Consider the following 20,785-nt stretch of genomic DNA (forward strand, 5'->3'; position numbering starts at 1 on the left):
AGGCCGCGTTGCCGTAGCAACCGGGGCGGGGCTCCGCGGGAGGATTCCCGGGCTGCTCCCGGGCGGGGCCTGGGCTTCCGTTTCCTCTGCGCCCCGGGGCCTGGGAAATCCCGGGCATCTTGCAAAATGAGCCCCTTGTGACGTAGAGTGGAGCCGGGGGGTCGGGGCCGGGCGGGGACCGGGTCCCCGCGTCCCCCGGCAGGCGGGCGGGATGGGTCTGTGCGAGTCCACGCTGCCCCAGATGGGCAGAGCTCTGAGGCCGCAGGAGAAGGGTAACGTGGTGTGGTTTACAGGGGGTAACGGGAGGGCGCGTGGAGCCAGGCATCCCCACTGTCGGGGCGCGCACCAGCCCAGCACGGCGGGGACGCAGCTGCGCAGCCCCACTGTGGGAGATGACGAGTAGTGGAGCCAGTCTCCGAAAATGGAAATTACGGCTTTAGAGGAAGGTCTCGGAGACAGGCGGCCTGCGGGACGCCAGGAGTTGGTTAAGCGGAGGGGCAGGGGACACGCAGACACTGAACCATAAACTGCTGAGCCCACAGACGTGCGTGGTAGCTGAGACATTCATTTCTTCACCATCCGGGGCCGTGCGCCCTGCCTTACAGAGGCTGGCTAGCAGGACCAAAGCGAGTTGAAAGGGAGGGAGAACCAGGGCTGACGACGGGAGACACGGGGGTCTGAGGCAGGGAGAGGAAAGGACAGGGGCTTTACCCCCACGTGCGGGAGGTATGACTGGAGGCACCAGCAGGCAGGAGGGACAGGACCGCACGGTGGGCGGAGCAGAGTGCGGCTGGCTGACTTTGAGGGCTTTTCCCCTTCGTTATCTGTAAAATGGGGTGATGGAGCTACTGAGGTGCTCCAAGGAGGTCTGTGCACACGGCTCAAGAGAATCCCAGCGGTGGGATCCTAAAGACACGCACTAGGACCCACTGTGTCTTTCCTGAACCTAGATGTCCTGAAGTCCCCCCTGATCATCTTCGTGGTGGGCGGCCCTGGCTGTGGGAAAGGCACCCAGTGCAGAAACATGGCCAGCAAGTACGGCTTCTGCCACGTGGGGCTGGGCCAGCTGCTGCGGGAGGAGGCTCAGAGGAGGACCCCGCGGGGCCACCAGATCCGGGACATCATGCAGCAGGGACGCCTGGTGCCCACGGTGAGAGTTCACGGGAGAGAGTCCCCAGGGAGCCAGGGTGTCCTGGGGCCGGTTAAGGGCACCTGCTGCTCCGGCCCTCGATCGATCTGAGTTTGGTTCCCAGCACCCACACGTCAACTCTTTGGGCCTCCGAGGGCTCTGCGTACACGCACAGTCATCCATGTAGACAAACACTCATACAAATAAAACTTTACCCCGAAAAGGTCCCAGTGAGGGCAGTGGTGGAGGTCATTTGGTAGAGCACTCACCTAGCATGCACAGTCCTGCGCCCCATCCCCAGCACGGCAGAAACCTGGTGCATCCTGGGAAACCCAGCACTCAGGAGAAGGAGTTTGGTGGTGTCTGTGACCACATGCCAAGGACCAGAGAGACCGAACCTTGGGGAAGGCACTGGCAGTGCAGCCTGACAGCCTAGTTCAGTCTCTGGGGCCTCTGTGATGGAGAGAACTGACTGCTGCAGGTGGTCCTCTGGCCCCACACCTGCTGCGGCACATGCACCACCCCTCCACAACTAGACAAATAATAGAGGTATAATAAACGTGTGTGTGAGTGTGTGTGCGCGCTCCTGTTTTCTTTTTTCGAGACAGGGTTTCTCTGTGTAGCCCTTGCCTGTCCTGGAACTCACTCTGTAGACCAGGCTGGTCTAGAACTCACAGAGATCCTCCTGTCTCTGCCTCTGAGTGCACCACTACCCAACAAGATCTAATAAACTTTTAAGAGTCCAGCCTAGAGCCCCGCGGTGGCACACTCCTCTAATCGCAGCATTTGGGAGGCAGAGGCAGTTGGGTCTCTGAGTCTGAGGCCAGCCTGGGCTATGAATTCTTGTGAGTCTGAGGCCAGCCTGGTCTATGAATTCTAAGACACTAAGAATTCTAAGGGCTGCACAGATAGGCCCTCTTTCAAAAAAACAAAACAAAACAAAAACAAACAAACAAACAAAACAAAACAAAAAACGAAAAGCCTACAAGCAGAAAGGAAGCCACTGAGTCAGGCGCTGCTGGGTCCTGCTTCTGTCTCACGGGAGGTCCAAACCGAATGACCTTCGTAGCACCTGGCCCTCCGGGGTGGTGGGTCCCGGGCACTGAGTCCTGAGTCAGTGCCCTTTCCTTCCCAGGGTCTCATTCTGGACATGATCAGTGACAACCTGCTGTCGCGTCCGGAGAGCCGCGGCTTCCTCATCGATGGCTTCCCCAGAGAGCTGGAACAGGCCAAAGAGTTTGAGCGGATTGTGAGTGCCCCACCCGACAGTGTCCTTGGGTGTGTGTGCCTACGTGCAGGTTCCAGACTGACTACCCCCTCCGAACTCCCCTTAAAGCCTTAGTGGATGATGCGTGAGAGCCTGAGCTGGGAGACCTTCCTTCCTTCAGGCCCAGGCTGGTCTCAAACTCAATGAAGTCCTAACCTTCCTGCCTCTGCCTCTGGGGTGCCGGGATGGCAGGCCTATGCCACGACACCTGACTATGTGCCCAGGGTGGAACCCAGGGCTGCGTGCTGGGCGAGCCCTCTGCCCGCCCTGAGCCCCCGCCCCCCATCCCCACCCCGGCCTGCACATGCGCTGTAAGGGTTAGAAGCAGCGCTTGGAGGCACAGGCCTTGTCAGCCCAGCACCAGGAGCCTGTGAGGCAGGAGGATTATGATTTCCAGGCCAGCCTGGGCTACATGTTGAGTTCAGCAGTCTCGAACAAACATTAAAAATTGAACAAAACAGGGGCTGGCGAGGAGCTCAGCAGTGAATGATCGCGGACTGCTGTTGATTCCCAGCACCCACATTGCGGCTCACAACCGCCTGTAGCTCCAGTTTCAGGGAATCCCATGCCCTCTTCTGTCCGCTACAGGCTTCTGTGTGTCTATGGTGCACATAAACTCACCCAGGCAAAAGCTTACACACATACACATTTTTTGTTTGTTTTTCGAGACAGGGTTTCTCTGTGTACCCCCTGGCTGTCCTGGAACTCGCTCTGTAGACCAGGTTGGCCTTGAACTCAGAGATCCACCCGCCTCTGCCTCCCGAGTGCTGAGATTAAAGGCGTGCGCCACCACCACCTGGCTCATACACATTAAAAAATATTTTTTTTAATATTAAAAACAAACAAACAAACAAAAAACTAAGGTGGGGAACCAGTGGAAGGTACTGCTGGCCTCCACACTCACAAACACGTGTACAAAAAGCAGGGGTGCTGATGGTGAGAGCTGATGGAAGATTCTAGAGGGTGAGTTATCCATGCAGTGTTGCCAATGGGCTCAGGAAGCATTCCCACCGCTGTTGCCATGGGGACGGACGTGCAGGCCAGCGTTACCAAGCCAGTGGTTTTATGAGAAGCTGGGAGCTGTGCAGCAGAAGCAGCAACTCCCTGCCCCCTTGTTTAAATATCGGTCACAAATGCTTAAAATGTGAAACTGTGTAACCCAAAGGGAACTGTGGGCTGGGAGTCGGGGTGTCTCATGCGGACTCCAGCTCTCCACCCAAGGATGCCCTTGGTGTTGATGTCCTGCCTCCACCTCCCAGTGCTGGGTTGACAGTGGGACAGCACTGTCCAGCTGGCTTGTGTTTGCTTGTGCTGTTTCTGGAGACAGTGCCTCTCTGTGTCGCCAGGCTGGCCTGGAAGTCCCTGCAGTCCTTCTGCCTAGGCCCACTGAACGCTAGGGACACAGGCGTGCATCATCACAACAAGCTGTTGACTGGACAGGTAAAAGTTAATTCCTTTTTTGTTTTTAGATATTTAAATTTATGCATATAAGTGTTTTGCTTGCATGTCTGAATGTCCACCACAGATATGGCTGGCTGGCCCCCTTTGAGATTTAGGTCTGAAGATGGTGTTGGGTCCCCTGGATCTGGACTTAGAATGGTTGTGAGCCATCAGGTGAATGCTGGGAATCAAACCTGGTCCTCTCTAAGAACAAGTACGCTACCACTGAGCCCTAACTATGCACTGTACATGAGTGCACTCTATAATACATACAAAATAATTTCTTTTTTTTTTGTTTTTTTGTTTTTTTGAGACAGGGTTTCTCTGTGTAGCTTTGCGCCTTTCTTGGAACTCACTTTGTAGACCAGGCCGGCCTCGAACTCACAGAGATCCGCCTGCCTCTGCCTCCCGAATGCTGGGATTAAAGGTGTGTGCCACCATTGCCCAGCAAATCTTTGTCTTAAAAGACTTAAGAATGAAGCCTGGTGGTGCTCTAACGTCCCCTGAATCCCCTAGTGAGGGGCTGGGGGCGTGGTCAGGGTGGAGCCCCGCCTAGAATCCCCAGTGAGGGGCTGGGGGCGTGGTCAGGGTGGAGCCCCGCCTAGAATCCCAGTGAGGGGCTGGGGGCGTGGTCAGGGTGGAGCCCCGCCTAGAATCCCCTAGTGAGGGGCTGGGGGCGTGGTCAGGGTGGAGCCCCGCCTAGAATCCCCCAGTGAGGGTCTGGGGGCGTGGTCAGGGTGGAGCCCCGCCTAGAACCCCCAGTGAGGGGCTGGGGGCGTGGTCAGGGTGGAGCCCCGCCTAGAATCCCCCAGTGAGGGGCTGGGGGCGTAGTCAGGGTGGAGCCCCGCCTAGAATCCCCAGTGAGGGGCCTGGGGGCGTGGTCAGGGTGGAGCCCCGCCTAGAATCCCCCAGTGAGGGGCTGGGGGCGTAGTCAGGGTGGAGCCCCGCCTAGAAATCTTCCCCCCCCCCCCCCCCCCCCGTGAGAACTGGGAAATGTGCCTTAAGCATAGATTTCTTGCCAAGTGGTGGCAATGCCTTTAATCCTATCACTCGGAGGCAGAGGCAGGTGGATCTCTTTTGAGTTTGAGGCTAGCTCAGTCTACAAAGTTCTAGGACATCCAGGGCTACACGGAGAAGACTCCCTGTCTCAAAGTAAGAGAGAAAGAAGAGGGAGGAAGTAGAGATTTTGGCTGGAAAAATGGCTCAGCAGTTAAGAGTACTCAATGATCTTTTAGAGGACCTGAGCTCAATTCCCAGCACCCACTTCAGGTGGCTCTCAACTGCCTGCAGCTCCAGCTCCAGGGGCACCTCACGCCTCTGGCCTCTGTGGGTTCCAGCACTCATACACAGCACACACACATACACATAGGTTTAAACAAATGTTTTAAAAAACGATGAAGAGGGAGATGTCTCAGCAGGTGAAGTGCTTGTCACCAAGCCTGACAATCCAAGTTCTCTCCCTGGAATCCACATAAAGGTGGAAAACAAACTTCACCATGTTGCCATCTGACTCCCACACATGCCTCCCCCTCCTTCCAATAACAATAAAAGGAAGGAAGGAAGGAAGGAAGGAAGGAAGGAAGGAAGGAAGGAAGGAAGGAAGGAAGGAAGGAAGGAAGGAAGAAAAAGGATGAATTACCAGAACCATACATGCAGGTGCCATGACTGTCAGAAGTCTGGGCAGCAGGTGACTTCATTGCCTAGGGAGGGGCCAGTGGAGGGGCGGGGCAGAGAGAACCTCACCCTTTTCCATATTTGTCTTACACACTCTGCACAGCAGTGCCCACCACTGCAAATCAAGCCTTTGGTTGGGAGGAGCTGGGCTTGGAGGGCAGAGCACTGGCTTCCGATATTCGAAGCCCTGGGCGCCATCCCCAGGGCCTATGTAGAAATGAAACCTCTGGCCGGCGGTGGTGGCGCACGCCTTTAATCCCAGCCCTCGGGAGACAGAGCCGGGCAGATCTCTGTGAGTTCGAGGCCAACCTGGGCTACCAAGTGAGTTGAGTTGCAGGAAAGGCGCAAAGCTACACAGAGAAACCCTGTCTCGAAAGCACCCCCCCCCAAAAAAAAAAGAAAGGAAGTTTTGGTTTTGCCCAACTACTGGGCAAGCTTTAGTGAAACATTTCACTATTAGGATAAGAATTTGTACTGTATCAAGCTGATAATAGAAAATGCTGGCCATACTTTCAGGAGGGGAGGCTAGAATCTTTTTAGATTATGGATTAGCCTATAGAAAAATGCCTGCCATAAATCAAACAGTGAAGGGGAAGATAAATAGGAATCTCACTTATACAACTTAAGTAAAACATAGCTCTCTGAACAGATGAAGATAGGTCTCTTCTGTATCCTGGAATCTAATCAATATTTATATGTATAGTTCAGCTATCATTGGGCTTAAAAGGGCTTATTGGGAAATGTTATCATTTTTACTATTTTCTACAGAGAAAATATTTTACTGTTTAAAATAACCCTGGACTTTTGAATTATAACCTGTTTTTATGTTTAAAAAAAGAAATAAAACAAAACAAAAAAGAAATAAAACAAATAAATCCCCCCCCCCCCCGGAAAAAAAAAATGAACCCCCTGGCCGGGCAGTGGTGGCACACACCTTTAATTCCAGCACTTAGGAAGCAGAGGCAAGTGGATCTCTGTGAGTTTGAGGCCAGCCTGGTCTACAAAGCGAGTCCCAGGACAGTTAGGACTACACAGAGAAACCCTGTCTTGAAAAAAAAAAAAAAAAGACATTTCATTAGTGCCAGCTCAAGGATGTGTAGAAGATAAGTCACCTTGGTGGTGTCCCTGTCCCCGTGGGAAGCAAGAAAGCAGGCCTGGGGTGCACACCTGTCATCCCAGCACTGAACTGGGGAAGTGGAGAGGATGAATGGGGTTCAGGGTCACCCTAGGGTACAGAGGGAGTTCAAGGGAAGCTTGAGCTTCATGAGACCCTGTCCAAAAGAAAAGGAACAAAACAAAACAAACACAAAAAACCAAACGGCTGAGAAGATGAGAGACAGCTCAGAGGTTAAGAGCACGGTCTATTCTTCCAGAGGTCCCGAGTTCAGTTCCCAGCAACCACATGGTGGCTCACAACCATCTGTGATGAGATCTGGCGCCCTCTTCTGGAGTGCAAGTGTACATGCAAGCAGAACACAACAAAATCTTAAAAAAAAACCCAACCAACCTGGGTGTGGTATATATGCTTATCTCGGCTCTTGAATAGAACAGACAGGGCTCACTGGCCAGCCAGCCTAGCCTACTTGCAAAGTTTTAGGCCAGTGAGAGACACTCAAAAAATAAATAAATAAAACAAGGTTGCAGGCTACAGAGATGACTCAGCTCAGCAGTCAGGAGTGTATTGAGCCAAGCATGGTGGCCTTCACCTTCAACCCCAGCCCTGGGGAGGCAGAGGCAGGAAGGTTCCTGTCTCAAAAAAAAAAGGGGGGGTGGTGTTTGTTGTTTTTTCTTTTTTTCCCCCCCAAGACTGGGTTTCCTTGTGTAGCCCTGGTTGTCCTGGAACTCGCTCTGTGTATCAGGCTGTCCTCCAACTCAGAGATTCATGTGCCTCTGCCTCCCATGTGCTGGGATTAAAAGTGTGCGCCTCCAGGCTAGGCTCAAAAACGTTTTTTTAAGAGTGTATAGTGCTGTCTGCAGAGGGCTGAAGTTCAGTTCTTAGCCTCTCTCCCTCTCCTCCCTCTAGGCTCAGGGTCTCTTGGCAATCTGTGCAAGCACCCTCACCCTGTCCTGTTGGTTACTGCCTAGGTGGGCAGGGCCCCCAACATAGTCATGGGGTTTGACTGCTCCATGGAAACAATGGTGCGGAGAGTCCTGCGCCGTGGACAGGTGGAGCACCGGGCGGATGATTCGGAGCCAGCCATCCGCAAGCGTCTGGAGACACACTACACCCTGTGTGAGCCTGTCCTGACCTTCTACCAGCAAAAGAACCTTCTGCGGAATGTGCGTGCCTGGCAGGGGGCCCCTGGGGCCAGCCTGCATCTGCCACTTCCCCCGTTTGTAATGAGGGAATTCCATTTCCTTAGGGCTGCACAGGCTGACAGGCCTCATGCAGCCCAGGCTGGCCTAGAACTCACATAATCAACATCAGTCTTCTGGGCACTGACAGGTGTGAGCCACAGGATGCGCTCACAGTTCCCCAAAGCTACAATGGGGTGCCCAATGCTGCCACCGAGAAGCTGTGAAGTCTGGTGCTGCCCACACGTCTGGCTCAGCACGTGCTGGGGTGGAGTCAGTGTCAGCCCAAGGGTCTATGCCAGATAAGGGGTTGGGAAACAAGCATGGGAGACTGCCTTCTCCTGCTCCCTGGACCCATGGAGTCTCCACCCCCACCTCCACCCCCATACCCATTGCCGTCACCCTGGCTGCAAACCTGCTCACATCAGGGCTTGCCTCAAAGGGGTTATGGGAGCTGAGCTCTTACCATGGGCTGCACCCTTGACCCCATGGCTTCCTCTCCCCTAGATCTTGGCTGAAGAAGCCCCCGAGAGCATTTTTGCCAAGTGCTGCTCAGTCATTGACAGTCTGCAGTGAGGGGCCGATGTCCGGCCTCCCCCATTGCCCACAGCACACAGGACCCAGGCCTGTGAGGTGAGACCTTGGTGCTAACAGGGCCCCTTTGTGGGCAGACAGGCAGCTAACACAGAGGGGAACTACCTACCCAGAGATGGCAGCTGTCACTGCATCACGTGGACCCTGGTCGTTTTTGTAGCGTGCCAGGGTTTGTTTGCAGGTGGTCTGAGGGCAGCTTTGGGGAATGGGTTCTTTTGCTCCTGATGCTGTGGCAAGCCCCTCCTTGTCTGGCTGGGGTCAGAGGAGCCACTGCACCTGACTTTGGGGCCAGTTCTTTCACCTGCCACCCTCCTGGCCTTGACTTTGATCACAAAAGGTAATTTCACAGGCTGGCACTGCCTCAGGATGCCAAGCATCCCAAGTGACTTCTGGTGCCCTGGGCATCCCTCACCCAGGCTTAGCTCTACTTCAGTGTTAGCCATCCAGTTTTGACCAGTGCTGCTCGGTCACTGACAGTCTGCAGTGAGGAGGCAGGGAGGGGCCATAGGTGTGCAAGTCAAGCCCGTGCCCAATGGGATGCTTGCACAAGGCAACCTTAGTGACAAGTGCAGCCACATCCATGGGAACGTGGCCCCAGGGATCCTCCTCAGTGCCTGCTTTCCCAGCTCCCAGAGGGAGAGAGTGCAGACAGCTGGGCAGGCTCCCCACAAGGAAGGGGACTGAACAGCACTCCATCCTCTCCGCCCCACTCATCCTGCTTCCTCTACAAGCACAACCTGTGCACTGAAAAGGAGGTTAGGAAAACGCGCCTGCAACTGCCTCCTAAAGACGAAGACAAAATCCCCGCAAGAAGCTGTTCACCTCCAGACCCCATCACCAGGGTTATGTTCACAACATCTCACAGGTCATCTGCTTCAGAAGCCTACTGAAGGGTGGGAGAAAGACAGACGGCAGCCAGCAAGACACGGGGAGGTTTTGTTACCATTTATTTGTGAAGTTAAAAACGAGCGATAAAAAGTAAAAACTGCCATACAATTTTTTTTTGTTTTGTTCTCATTTTTTTCTGTTTATCTCATCTTTAACAGATGACAACGTACCAGGCCAGTCCTGGGGTTGGGGTGGGTATAGGGTGGAGCCAGGGAAGAGCAGGGGGGAGAGAGAGAAAGGGGAAAGAGGGGGAGAGAGAGAGATGGGCAGGGCAGGAGGGGCCTGCGACACCCACACCTGGTCCAAGGAATGTTCCAACTCTAACTAAAAAAACGAAAAAAAGAGATAGCAAGAGTGACTTTCTTTCCTTTTAAAAAGTTTATTTAAAAACAAGAATAGGGCCCCGGGCAGTAGGGAGGAAGTGAACCGCTTCCCTCAGAGGGTGGGCTCAGAGGCGGGGATAGAGATTTATATATTTCTATATATATATCACTTTATAGGTTTGTTCTGCTCTTTGTGATTTAATTTTTAAACTTTTTTGTTTTTTTGGCAGAGGTTAAATTCTCGCTATTTTCTAAGGCTGGCTCAACATGAAGGATCCCGATTTTGGAAAGAAAAAGATGTGAGACACACAGAATGAGAGGGACTGCCTCAGCATGAGGGGACCCTCCACCTCGGCATGAGGGGACCCTCCACCCCAGGCGGCCGTTGCTCTCTCACCAAACCAATCAAATATAGAAACCAATAAAAGAAGCCCCCAAATGGAACAAAAATGGAGGGAAAATATGTTCACAGATGAAGTTCATATCCATTTGCTTCAATTGCCTGCGGAGAGGGAGAGACAGGGACAGTCATGGCAGGGGGCGGCTGGGCTGCAAGAGGCTGCCACTCAGGCAGCGGGCCAGGAGGCCGGGCCCAAGCCTGCACGGGCCAGGCAGGGGCTGTGACTGTCTGTCCTGGGGACTCCGCTGAAGTCAGACTGCTCCTTGGTGGAGGAGAAGCAGGAGGAGGAGGAGGGAGAGGAGAAGGGGGTCTGCAGCAGAAGAAGCCAGAGGCATGGAAGGGGCGCACAGGAAGAAGTGCCGGGGGGGGGGAGGCAGGGAGGGAGGAGGCGGCGGGCGGCTCGGCGGCGGCGTCACAACATTCAGATCACGGTGTCCCCACAACACCCCTGTGAGGTAGGTTGGAAGGTGGCAACGATCGTCATGCCCACTTCACAGACAAGACCAGGACACAGAGGCAAGTGCACAAGAGGTGGCCTCGCCGGGCAGGGAGGGCCCAGTCCCCTCAGTGGGCTCCCCTCCATCCCAGCAGAGCCAGGGCCGCCTGCAACACGCAGTTACTTGGACATGGGGGATAAAGATGGTGGTTTTAAAAAAATAAAAGAATAAAAAAGAACAAAACCCAAAATAGTGATGCTGAGAAGGGGGAAAAAAATAGACATTTTCTTCCCAAGTGGCCAGATTTTGAGCGAGCGGGTTCAGCAACCGGCCTGGCGCTCAGCGCAGTCCCCACTTCCTGCCCCCACCCGGGACACCCCAGCAGTTCAGAGTTCCACCTTTTCGGCCGGTGCCCCCAGCACCCGACAACGTTGCACCAACAGCAGCTGCCGGAGGAGCCTCTTCCGTGAGCCTCTGCACCCAGCGGGCGCTTCCCAGCGGCGGGGCTGTGGGGCTCCGGGAGACTCTGGCCACACGCCCGAGGCTGGCATCAAGGGCACACCCCGCAGGGGAAAGGGTTTCCGGCGCTACCCACTAAGGCAGGATGGACGGTGGCCGGGGGTTGGAAGGAGAAAGGAGGAGGAGGAGGGTGGCAGTTCCCACTTGCCTGCTGCTGTCCCTGCTGGGTGGGAGGTGGCTGCGGGCCACCAGGGCCTGGGGTCTGTCCGTAGTAAGCGGCCTGCTGTCTGTAATACTCTGCCCAGGCGGCACTGTAGTCGGGCTGAGAGCCAGGGGGTGCTCCAGGGCCCCCACCAGTGGCCACTTGCGCTGTGGGCAGAGGACAGTGAGCTGCTGCACAAGCGGCCACTCCCGCCAGCAAGCCCCCCTCCCGGCCCCAGCAGCTTACCTTGCTTCTTGTAGTACTCCTCCCAGGCCTTGGTGTAGTCCTGCTGGGGGGGTGCTCCGGGCTGCTGGGGCTGCTGGCCTGAGGAACCGGGTGTTAGGGCAGCTGATCCCGTGTGGACACCCCACTGCTCCCGGGCACTGAACTTACCAATTTTCTTGTAATACTCTTCCCAGGCCTTGGTGTAGTCCGACTGGCCAGTGGGTGGAGGCTGGGGGGGCTCCCCCTGCGCAGGTGGGGCTGCGGGGGCAGGGGCAGGGCCTGGCACAGGACCTGGGGGTTGCTGGTAGTAGTGGGAGTAGTAGGCGGCCCAGGCAGCATTGGGGTCCGCAGCCGCTGCGGCAGCTTTGTCTACAGGAAGACATGTCGGTTGAGGGAGGGCACAGCAGTTGGCCTGGGGTCACCCCCCAACTGCCTATGCAGTGCCGACACTTACTTGGGTCGTGGGGGGCAGGCGGTTGCCACTGGGGGTAGGTATTGCCCCAGCCCTGAGGCGGGTACTGGTGAGGAGGGGGGCCACCGGCACTGCAGGAGAGGAGAGGGAGTCAGGAGCGCTGCTCAGGAGCGTGGGAATGGAAGCCCTAGCACCACCTAGGGCTGGGCTGACACAGGACCGAGACCCACAGACTCAACACAGCGCCTCCTGTGCTTAGGGCCGGGGCTGAGACAGACCAGCAAGCCAGGAATACTCACTGTGGGGGTGCTCCCGGGGGCCCCTGGTTGAAGGGTCCAGGGTTGAAAGGCCCCATAGGTCCAGCAGGGCCTGGTCCTCCAGGGCCCGGTCCAACTGGGCAGAGGGGACCCTGAGGGAAAAAGTGGCAGCTGCAGTGAGCTGACCAAGGGGGAGGGGCACCTTCACCAGCACCCCAGGGAACTGACTCACCTCTATCTTCTCTTCAATGAGCTGCTTTGCATGGTCAATCTGCTGGGGTGAGCCCCGGATGACGAACAACTTGAAGTTGGGGTCCCCATTGGGTGGCAGCTGCCGAGATATCTCCACAAAGGCGCCTGTCTGCTGGTTGATGGCCTTCACGTTCTCACCACCTGTGGGATCACAGCTAGTGAAGGGCTGGCAAGCGCAAGACCAGGCAGGGGAAGGGCAGAGTGAGGGGACTCACCTCGGCCAATGACCAACCCACACTTGTGGGTAGGAATGGAGAAGGTCATCTCCCCTCCAGGAGGGCCCCAGTTGCCTTGGCCTCGGCCCCGGCCCCTACCCCCAGGGGGCATGCCAGGTGCCCCTGGAGGACCTGGGGGCCCACTCCGAAGACTCTGGAGGAGGTCATTGATGATCCGGGCTGCATGCTCACACCGATCTGGGGGCCCCATGATGTGAGCAATCTTCTCGGGGCCTGTCCCGTCATCTGACATCCACACCAAGAAACAGTTACTTAAAGCAAAGCCAAGCTCCCGGACTGTGCCTCAGTTGGAGACCAGGTCCCCTGACTTGCTGCTGACATGTGGGCGGGCAAACAGGCAGCTTGTTTCCCAGAACATGCCCCCAGCCCCTCAGAGTGGCAGCGTGAGTGTCCTCCCACCTTTGGGGTCCACAGAACTAGCTAAGCTTGGGGAGACAATGGTTTCTAAAAAGCAACTGACAGGAACTGGCTATCAGCTTTCTGCAGGCTCTGAGGGCCTGCCAGAGGTGGGGGCAACGGCAGTGCCTGGGCCAAAGTGGCACCCGCCCCTGACCTTGCTTGAACTGGATGCGAACTCCGGCGTCATTCTGGATCTTCTTGATCATCTCTCCACTCCGGCCAATGACTACACCAACTGAATGCCGGGGTACAGGTACCTAGGAAGCCAGGAGGCACAGGGTCACCTGGTGTGCCCCTAGTTCTACCCTGTTCCTGCTGCCCATCTGTCTGGAGGGCTTGCACTCACATCAATGCCTCCACCAACTCGAGATCCGTACTCATTGCGGTCCCCAAAGCCACCCTGGTCACGTTCTCGGAGGATGTCCATCACCATCTCACAGGCTTGCTGTAAACACACCACACTGGACAGTGAGCACAAGTGTACTGCCCCAGCACCCACCTCCTGGCACCTGTGGGGATCCCCCACATTCCTTAGAGAGCTGTTCACCCCAGGAAAAGAGGCTGAAGGGCTAAGGAGAGGCTGCTGCTGGCAGCAGTCAGGCAAGACCCCAGGGCAGGCCTGACAGTGGAGCCTTCTGGAGACCACGCTGCCTGGGCACTCACCTGCACTTTGTACGGGTCCCCGATGATTCGCAGTGGCTTGTCCACGTTTGTATTCTGGGAGCCATCCTGAATTAAAATCATCTTCACCCCGGCACGCTCCTGCAATGGTCAATGCCTGTCAGAAGTGGGCTCTGGCAGAGGCCCGCTGGGGACTGTGGGGACTAGTGCTCTGGCCTGTGCCGCCCCGCACCTGCAGCTGTTTGATGGTCTCCCCACCCTTGCCAATGACCAGGCCAGCCTTGCCAGCAGGGATCATGATCTCTTGCACTGTGCCATTCTGACCCCCATTGGCATTATCATGGAACTGTCCTGGGGGTCCTCCACGGCCTCTCGATACAATGTCATCTAGCATCATCTTCGCCTTCCTGAGGAGAGAAGAGGGTGACCACTCAGTGTGCATATGGCGCACACTCAACTCAGGGGAGCTATCCTGGGGGTGCCAAGGACCTGGGGCTGTTCAGGATCAAGAGGGGTGCCAACTCATCCACCAGCTCTTGGGACACGTCAGGTAGGAGGGACACACGAGTGCCACTGACTCCCACAGGAGACCCAGCTGGGAACTTACTGGACAGACTCAGGGGCTCCAGTCAGGGACACACTGCGTTCAGGGAGGCCACCACTATCTGCAGAGAAGAAGAAAGGTTCAGTGCCCAGAGGGCTTCTGTGGGGACAGCACACTTCCAGGACAGCTGCAACCCTCTCTGACAAATCATTTCACTCCTTGCCAGGAGACACCTAGAAGGCTGCTTTTTTTTTTTTTTTTTTTTTTTTTTGTTTTTCGAGACAGGGTTTCTCTGTGTAGTTTTGGTGCCTTTCTGTAGCCCAGGCTGGCCTTGAACTCAGAGATCCGCCTGCCTCTGCCTCCCAAGTGCTGGGATTAAAGGCGTGCAGCACCACCATTGCCTGGCTTGCTTTGCTTTTTGAGACAAGGTTTCTCTTTATAACAGTCCTGGCGGTCCTGGAACTTGCTTTGTAGACTAGGCTGGCCTCGAACTCACTGAGATCCACCTCCCAAGTGCTAGGATTAAAGGCATGCGCCGCGGCCGCCACCACCCGGCTAGAAGGCTCTTTTTAAAAAACTCAGTGGGGAAAGATGAAACTCAGGAGCTAGACTAACAGAACACCACACCCCCATCACCAGAGCACCATGAGGTCAAGGCAAGAGGATGGTGAGGGGAAGAGGGAGATTGCAGAGATCAGTTCAGGGGCTCCCTAGCACACCCAGGACCCTGGCTCAAGTCTGAAGGGAGAATCCAAAGCACTCCTGTGGAAGAGTGGAGCAGATCCAGGCAGTGTCAGAGCCAGGCTGACTGCTATTCTGTTTTCTATGGCACTAATCTGCATCCCATGACACTGTAGGTGACGGCACAGAGCCTGCCACCTGGAGAGAGGAGCCTTCTTGCCTAAGTCCACATTCCCCTAGGCCACCTCACAAGGTAAGGGACATGGTCAGGGAGCAAAGATGCTCATCGCCAACTCTGATGACCTGAGGTCAATCTCTGGATCCCACCAATGGAGGGAGCCAGATAGCAGCACAGACACACAGGCCCTGTCACCCTGAGAGCAGCTGAGCAGAGCTGACCTCTGACCTCCACGGTGCTGTGGCAGGTGCACCCCCCACATAAAGAATAAACACAACACAAACATAAAGTAGAGGAGGGCGCCAGGCACTGTGGCTCCTGTTGTTAGGGCAGTGCTGTGCACAGGTACAGGAAGCACCCGCCCAGGGAGCCGGCTCTGCACCAGTCTCAGGCAACCTTAGATGGAGGGCCATACCTGGTGAGATCTGGACTTTGCAGCCTGAGTCCTGCTGGATTTTGTTAATCTGCTCACCACCTCTGCCAATGACTGGGTGGGAAGAAAAGAAGAAAGGTGAAGGCCGAGTGAGGGGCACCCAGGCCAAGGCTCCCCACCAGCAGTCCCCTTGGCCCTACCCTCGTGACGGGGACCCACACTCACTCAAGCCCACCATGCCGTCCGGGACCCTATACTCTTCTGTCATTGAGGTCCTGTGGGAAGAGACACTGACATCAGCCTCCAGCTGAAGAGACCCCAGCTCTCCTGGACATAAAGTCCTGGCCCTCTGACGCCCGAGGACTTCTGCACACCCTGCTACTAATCACCCAGGGGCAATGGCTTCAGGGCCGAGTGAAGACTGAGGATACCGTCTACAAGTGGCACGGGCTGTCCCATTTCCTCAGGAAGGAACGCGCACTTGAATTTGGTTTTGGAGACAGTGTTCCATGCAGCTCAGGCTGGCTTTGAACTGATCCCTTGCCTCCACTTCCCAAGTGCCAGGATGAGAGAGAGGCATCACCTTGCCTGTGGTCTTTTTGTTTGAGACAGGGTTTCTCTGTGTAGACTTGTCTGTCCTAGAGCTAACTCTGTAGACCAGGCTGGCCTCGAACTCAGAGATCCGCCTGCCTCTGCCTCCCGAGTGCTGGGATTAAAGGTGTGCACCACCACCACTTGGCCTGAACAATTTCCTTTCTTTCTTTTCTTTTTAATTTTATGTGCATTGGTGTTTTGCCATGGGTGTTGGGTGCCCTTGAACTAGAATTACGACAGTTGTGAGTGGCCATTGGGTGCTGGGAATTGAACCCAAGTCCTCTGGAAGAGCAGTCAGTGCTCTAACCGCTGAGCCATCTCTCCAGCCCTGCCTGTGGGTTTTGTTTTTGTTTATTTGAGCAGGGTACTGGGAAGGGAATCCACACTCAGTGCTCTACTGGCTGAGTTACAGCTTCCCTACCTTGGACATTTTCATACCACACTGACAGTCCAGACTTCAGTAAAAAAGGGGGCTCATCACGGAGTTCATCTCCTTCTCCAGTCAGTGTCTACTACTATATTTCAAGAAACTACAGGCTCGTTCAAAGAAAACCAGTAGCCTGTCCCAACAACCTGGTCAGATTCACCCCAGGCAACCTGAGACAGCCAGACAGCAGCAGACACCCACAGGCTCTGACTACCCATCCAGGGAGCATCTGATCAGTCCTAACCAGTGCTTCTGAGCACTCAGCCCAAGGAAGGGATGGAGAGGCAGGGCAGCGAGGAGCCACATTTCTCCCATGGCCACAATGTCCCCAGCCTGCCAGCACCCCCTGGCTCCACAGATGCCTCCATGCCAGACCCCAAACCAGAGACAGCAGGAGGCCAGGGAACAGCTTACCTGGGGGGAGGATGGATGGGTCCCAGTTGAGAACCAATTGCTGGGGAGAGAAATTCAAAGCAAAGCCTGGCTTAGTGCCTACCTAGGCCCCACAACCCCAACCCATGATGCCCCTGCTTACACCAGGGGCAAATGGTACCCATGGCATAGTTCTATGTCTAGATCTCATCTGAGGGCACCATGGCCTCTCCCTATGAAAGCCCGCCTCTAGGGCTTTTATTTCAATTGCCATAGGCTCGAGGACCCTTAAACCTTCTCAGCCACTGCACACAGGCCTCCTGGACACCCAATGCTCCCAATGCCCCCGTGCCCACACACCAGCGGACTTACAGTCTCCCTGGGAAGCCAGTTTCTTGCTGTCTGGCTGGTCTGTGGATGAGAGAGACTGTCAGATGCGACACCACCCACCCATACCGCCTCAACCCCAAAGCTGGTGCGGCATGTTCCAGGCATAGTCACCACCATCCCGCATGACAGTCGAGATGGAGGGTTAGGAGGTGCTGGTCCAGAAAGGAAGGGGCGACTTGCCCAAGTCACTCACCACCCCAGACAAAGTGACAAAGTTTACTTTCAATGTGACCACTAAACATCACGGATCCCTCCAGATTACAGCCCGACCTACCCAGGGACAAGTGTCCTGCTTAGGAGCACCCTTGGCGATGCTGTGCCCTGCCTGTGTCAGTCTCCCACAGGAAGAACCTACAGCTTTCCCCGTCACAATCCACCTGCCCTTCTCTCAGCTACCTGATACCTCAGAGTGGCAGATGGAACAAAAAACTGGGCGACTCCCCTGTCTTGGAGCCCCACTGGGACCAAGCGCTCCTCTCAGCCTCAGGCTTCCCTCTGGGGTCAAAGCCAGCCACCGCCACCACCAGGAGTTACCTCCATCTTCCAGCTGTCTCTTTTGGCCCCCAAAACTGAAATCGGGAGTGTTGTTATTCACGGTGGTAGCAGCATCACCTCCAATTTTGGCTGCAATCTAGGGTGAGGTAGGAAGTACAGATGAGTTACCACCCCCAAGCAACCCTAAAATTCACCCCTAGCCTTGGCCTGGAGTGGCTCCCCGATTTCAGGAGGAGTTTGGGTATGAACACTCTGGAAGCTTTTAGGAAGTCTCCCACGTTTTCTAAGAACTGCAGGCTCCCTGTTCTCCCTTACTGGCAAGACTTGTGCTCACAGGCTATTCTAAGTGCAAAGGAAATAGCAGCTCAGGAGGACAGGATTCCTTGGTCACTTCCCACAAGTGGCCTGGGCAGCACACAGGACTTCAACTTTCCTGTCTCTCACTTCTGACATCTTCAACAACAACAACAGAAAACAAACCTGAGATACCTCTGTCAAGCTTCTGTCTTCAAGCACCTGACATCCAGATGACCAAAACAAAAACCCCTTTGGACACAATGGAGTTCCAAGTGCACAGAGAGCATCTCCACATTATCCCCAAGCCAGCAAACACACCCCCCCAAATCCTGAATTCCGGATCCAAACTACTTCACTATGAAAACCAAAAGTGTGCCAGGCGGTGGTGGCGCCCAACTGACAGCACCCACCTCCAGGGTGAGCTGCACCTTAATCAAGGCATTGTGGGGAATGACCAGAAAAAAGGCATGCTAAACCCACCCCACCTTGGAGGAGGAGGGCAAAGACGACAACGGAGAGAGCAGTAACCCAAAGGTGCCTCCCACCTCGGGAGGAACCAGTCCTTAGCCCTGGGACAACCCCTGGGTTCCACCATCCATGGTGAGCCTGGGCCATTTAACTTTCAGAACTGACCAGTTGTGAGCAAAGCTGAGCTGGGTCACACCAGCACATGACACTTCTATATGCTGACAACAAAACAAGTCATGTTCCCAAAGGGAGACGGACAATTCTTCTGAACTAATCAAACAGTCAAGAGCAGGCTCCCGTGTCCGCCTTCCCATCTCACTCCAAGGCCCAGGCTCTCCAACAAAGGGTCCTCTCTTTACCATCCAGATCCGAGAGGAAGGGCTTCTCCCCACCCCTCACCGTTTGTCCCTTCCTAGGGACAGAAATGGGATGGTTTGGAGCACCTGTCCTGATTGGAAGTGGGAGTAGAGGTGTGTAAAGCAAGATCCTCTACCTATAAGGAACTTCTGGGAGGGTGCAAGTATGTGCTAAGATGGGTCTCCACCTCCTAAGTATGTGCTCACTCTTGGGAACCCCCGATTCTGAGCCCTCACGTGTCTCAATAGTGGTCTCCTAGCATCCTTGAATGCAACTTCTGCAATAAGATTACAAGCTCTCATGGGTTCCAAGAAGGGGTCTCCTAGCATCCCTGACCTCAGATTCCAAGCCCTCGTGAGTCCTAAGAACAGTTCCCTAACAGACTGCAAGTCTTCATGATCCTAAGAGGGGTCCTCTACTGCAGATCCAGGAGTGGTTCTTGGGGACATTCATAATGCCCAAGCTCAGGTCTCTGCAAAACCAGAGGACCCCTTCAAATCACAAGCCCTCCCGGACTCTGGAGTGGTCCCCCAGAATACAGCCCTTGTTTCCTGAATGGAAATGCTGAGTGCAGGCTCGAGGGTGGCTCTTGGGGACACTGACCCAGACTGCAACCTTTGTGGGTCCTAAGAGAGACCCGATGCAAGTTCGGGAACGGGTCTCGGAGATCCCCAAGGCTGCAATTCCTCGTGTCCTAAGCGGGATCGCCCAGTGCAAAGTCTGGTTCTCGGGGACCCCCTCTTAGCGCACCCCTAACTCGAAGCACCCAGAGGGTCATCCTCACACCGTGGCGGCCCCAGACTCCCCGCCCGGAGCCCGCCGCCCACGTGACCCTCCCGCGACCCCGCGCGCGCCGCCGCCCCCTCCCCCGCGCGCGCACGCGCCTTCGCGGCCTCCTCACCTGGCGGGCCCGCTGCACGGCGTCGGCGAAGGCGTCCTTGCGGATCCCCGGGCCGCCGCTACCGGGAGGCTGCGAGGGGCCCCCGGACGCGCCTCCTCCACCCGGGCCGCCGCCGCCGGGGCCTCCGCCGCCCCGGTCTCCCGCGCCCGGCGGGCCCGGCGGAGGGCCTCCTCCCGCACCCGCGGCTCCTCCGCCGCCGCCGGCAGGAGGCGGCGGGCCGGGCGGGGGGCCTCCGGTGCTGTAGTCCGACATGGAGCGGCGCGGACGGGCCTGGCGCGGAGGCTTCAAGCTGAGGAGGCGGCGGCGGCGGCGGCTCAACGCGGGAACAAGGCCTCGCTCCACACGGCCGCGGAGCACGATGGGAAGCCAGCGGCTGGGAAGACGACGAGGGGGGAAGAGGGGCACCACCTCCTCCCGCCGCCGGCGTGACGGACGGCGCGGGGCAGCCAGTTGGATGCGACTGTCGCTCCGCGCCGACCAATCGTGGGCCGTGGATCCGGGCGACCAGTCAGAGTGCCGCAAGACTCAGGGGGCGGGAGGCGCGGAGTGACTGACGACCATAGGGCTCAATAAACTGTGGGCTGCTGGAGCTGGGCGGGCAATTCGAAGTCACGCGAGAAGACGGGGGGCCCAATGAAGCGTGAGTTCCAGATTCGCGGGGCGGCTCCAGAAAGAGAGTGACGGCTCTGGCGAGTCACGTGGCTCTAGGGGCGGGGCTTAGCGAAAGCGCTCCCGGCTGAGTGGGCGGGCACTCGGCGAGGTAGTCGGGAACGCCAGCCAGTGAATGCACGTAGGAGGCGGTGCTTGTCAAGATTGGCAGACATTTAGTCCAGTCCCTGAAGCGTTTTGGGGTGATGTGCTTGGATTAGGACTTGACGGCTTTTCTCAGAATCCGTGTCCCTCGATTTCTGAGCCAATGGCTGAGCGACAGGGGCAAGCGTTGGATGATTGATGCCTCCCTGGGCAAATAGCAGCGACGGAAGTCATAGCGCCCTGTTTTGATGGGAGCGCACCTGCATTGGGGGTGGAACCCGCTACCAGACGGCGAGAGCGGATTAGCAGGAGCCGGAGTGAATGGCAGCGGACGTGGGCGGTGGTGCCCTGCTGCGGGAATTACGCCCTGACCTCTAGATCAGCGTGCCAGCGGCCTGGCTCTGGGAGGCCGTGCACGTGGTCTGCTCGAAGCCTTGGGGATCTG

The 20,785-nt window shown here is 56.2% G+C and overlaps 2 protein-coding genes across 5 annotated transcripts; one reads left to right on the plus strand and one right to left on the minus strand.

Moving 5' to 3' along the window:
* Window positions 1-138: 138 nt before the first annotated feature.
* On the plus strand, window positions 139-10,087 carry LOC102914857 (adenylate kinase isoenzyme 1). Of its 4 annotated transcripts, none has more exons than XM_016000849.3 (6): window positions 139-272; window positions 951-1,150; window positions 2,265-2,378; window positions 7,596-7,790; window positions 8,313-8,438; window positions 9,131-10,087. In XM_016000849.3, the coding sequence occupies exons 1-5, from the start codon at window positions 212-214 to the stop codon at window positions 8,379-8,381; spliced, it is 639 nt and encodes a 212-aa protein (XP_015856335.1). In that variant the 5' UTR covers window positions 139-211; the 3' UTR covers window positions 8,382-8,438; window positions 9,131-10,087. The 4 variants fall into 4 exon arrangements, with proteins under 4 accessions (XP_015856335.1, XP_076414995.1, XP_042123282.1 ...); XM_076558880.1 differs by having other exon boundaries at window positions 9,265-10,087; XM_042267348.2 differs by having other exon boundaries at window positions 9,841-10,087.
* Khsrp (KH-type splicing regulatory protein) lies at window positions 9,330-19,967 on the minus strand. The gene is made up of 18 exons (XM_076558877.1): window positions 19,588-19,967; window positions 17,604-17,700; window positions 17,052-17,090; window positions 16,722-16,761; window positions 15,512-15,561; window positions 15,329-15,400; window positions 14,118-14,175; window positions 13,743-13,917; window positions 13,553-13,651; window positions 13,236-13,334; window positions 13,044-13,146; window positions 12,470-12,715; window positions 12,235-12,395; window positions 12,045-12,154; window positions 11,788-11,876; window positions 11,502-11,702; window positions 11,355-11,432; window positions 9,330-11,275 (listed from the first exon to the last, which is right to left on the minus strand). Exons 1-18 carry the CDS (start codon window positions 19,837-19,839, stop codon window positions 10,998-11,000), a joined length of 2,247 nt encoding a protein of 748 aa, XP_076414992.1. The 5' UTR covers window positions 19,840-19,967; the 3' UTR covers window positions 9,330-10,997.
* Window positions 19,968-20,785: the final 818 nt, after the last annotated feature.

The sequence above is a fragment of the Peromyscus maniculatus genome, chromosome 22 (assembly GCF_049852395.1).
Source record: "Peromyscus maniculatus bairdii isolate BWxNUB_F1_BW_parent chromosome 22, HU_Pman_BW_mat_3.1, whole genome shotgun sequence".
NCBI classification, from domain to species: Eukaryota; Metazoa; Chordata; class Mammalia; order Rodentia; family Cricetidae; genus Peromyscus; species Peromyscus maniculatus.

Bases quoted from the DNA above. Each gene is read 5' to 3' on its own strand.
- LOC102914857 (XM_016000849.3), top strand. From the start codon at position 212: ATGGGTCTGTGCGAGTCCACGCTGCCCCAGATGGGCAGAGCTCTGAGG. The intron at 2,379-7,595 runs GTGAGTGCCCCA...GTTACTGCCTAG, and splicing joins CCAAAGAGTTTGAGCGGATT to GTGGGCAGGGCCCCCAACAT. The intron at 7,791-8,312 runs GTGCGTGCCTGG...CCTCTCCCCTAG, and splicing joins AAAAGAACCTTCTGCGGAAT to ATCTTGGCTGAAGAAGCCCC.
- Khsrp (XM_076558877.1), bottom strand. From the start codon at position 19,839: ATGTCGGACTACAGCACCGGAGGCCCCCCGCCCGGCCCGCCGCCTCCT. The intron at 15,401-15,511 runs GTGAGTGTGGGT...CTTCCCACCCAG, and splicing joins GGACGGCATGGTGGGCTTGA to TCATTGGCAGAGGTGGTGAG. The intron at 11,877-12,044 runs GTGAGTATTCCT...CCTCTCCTGCAG, and splicing joins CCCCCGGGAGCACCCCCACA to TGCCGGTGGCCCCCCTCCTC.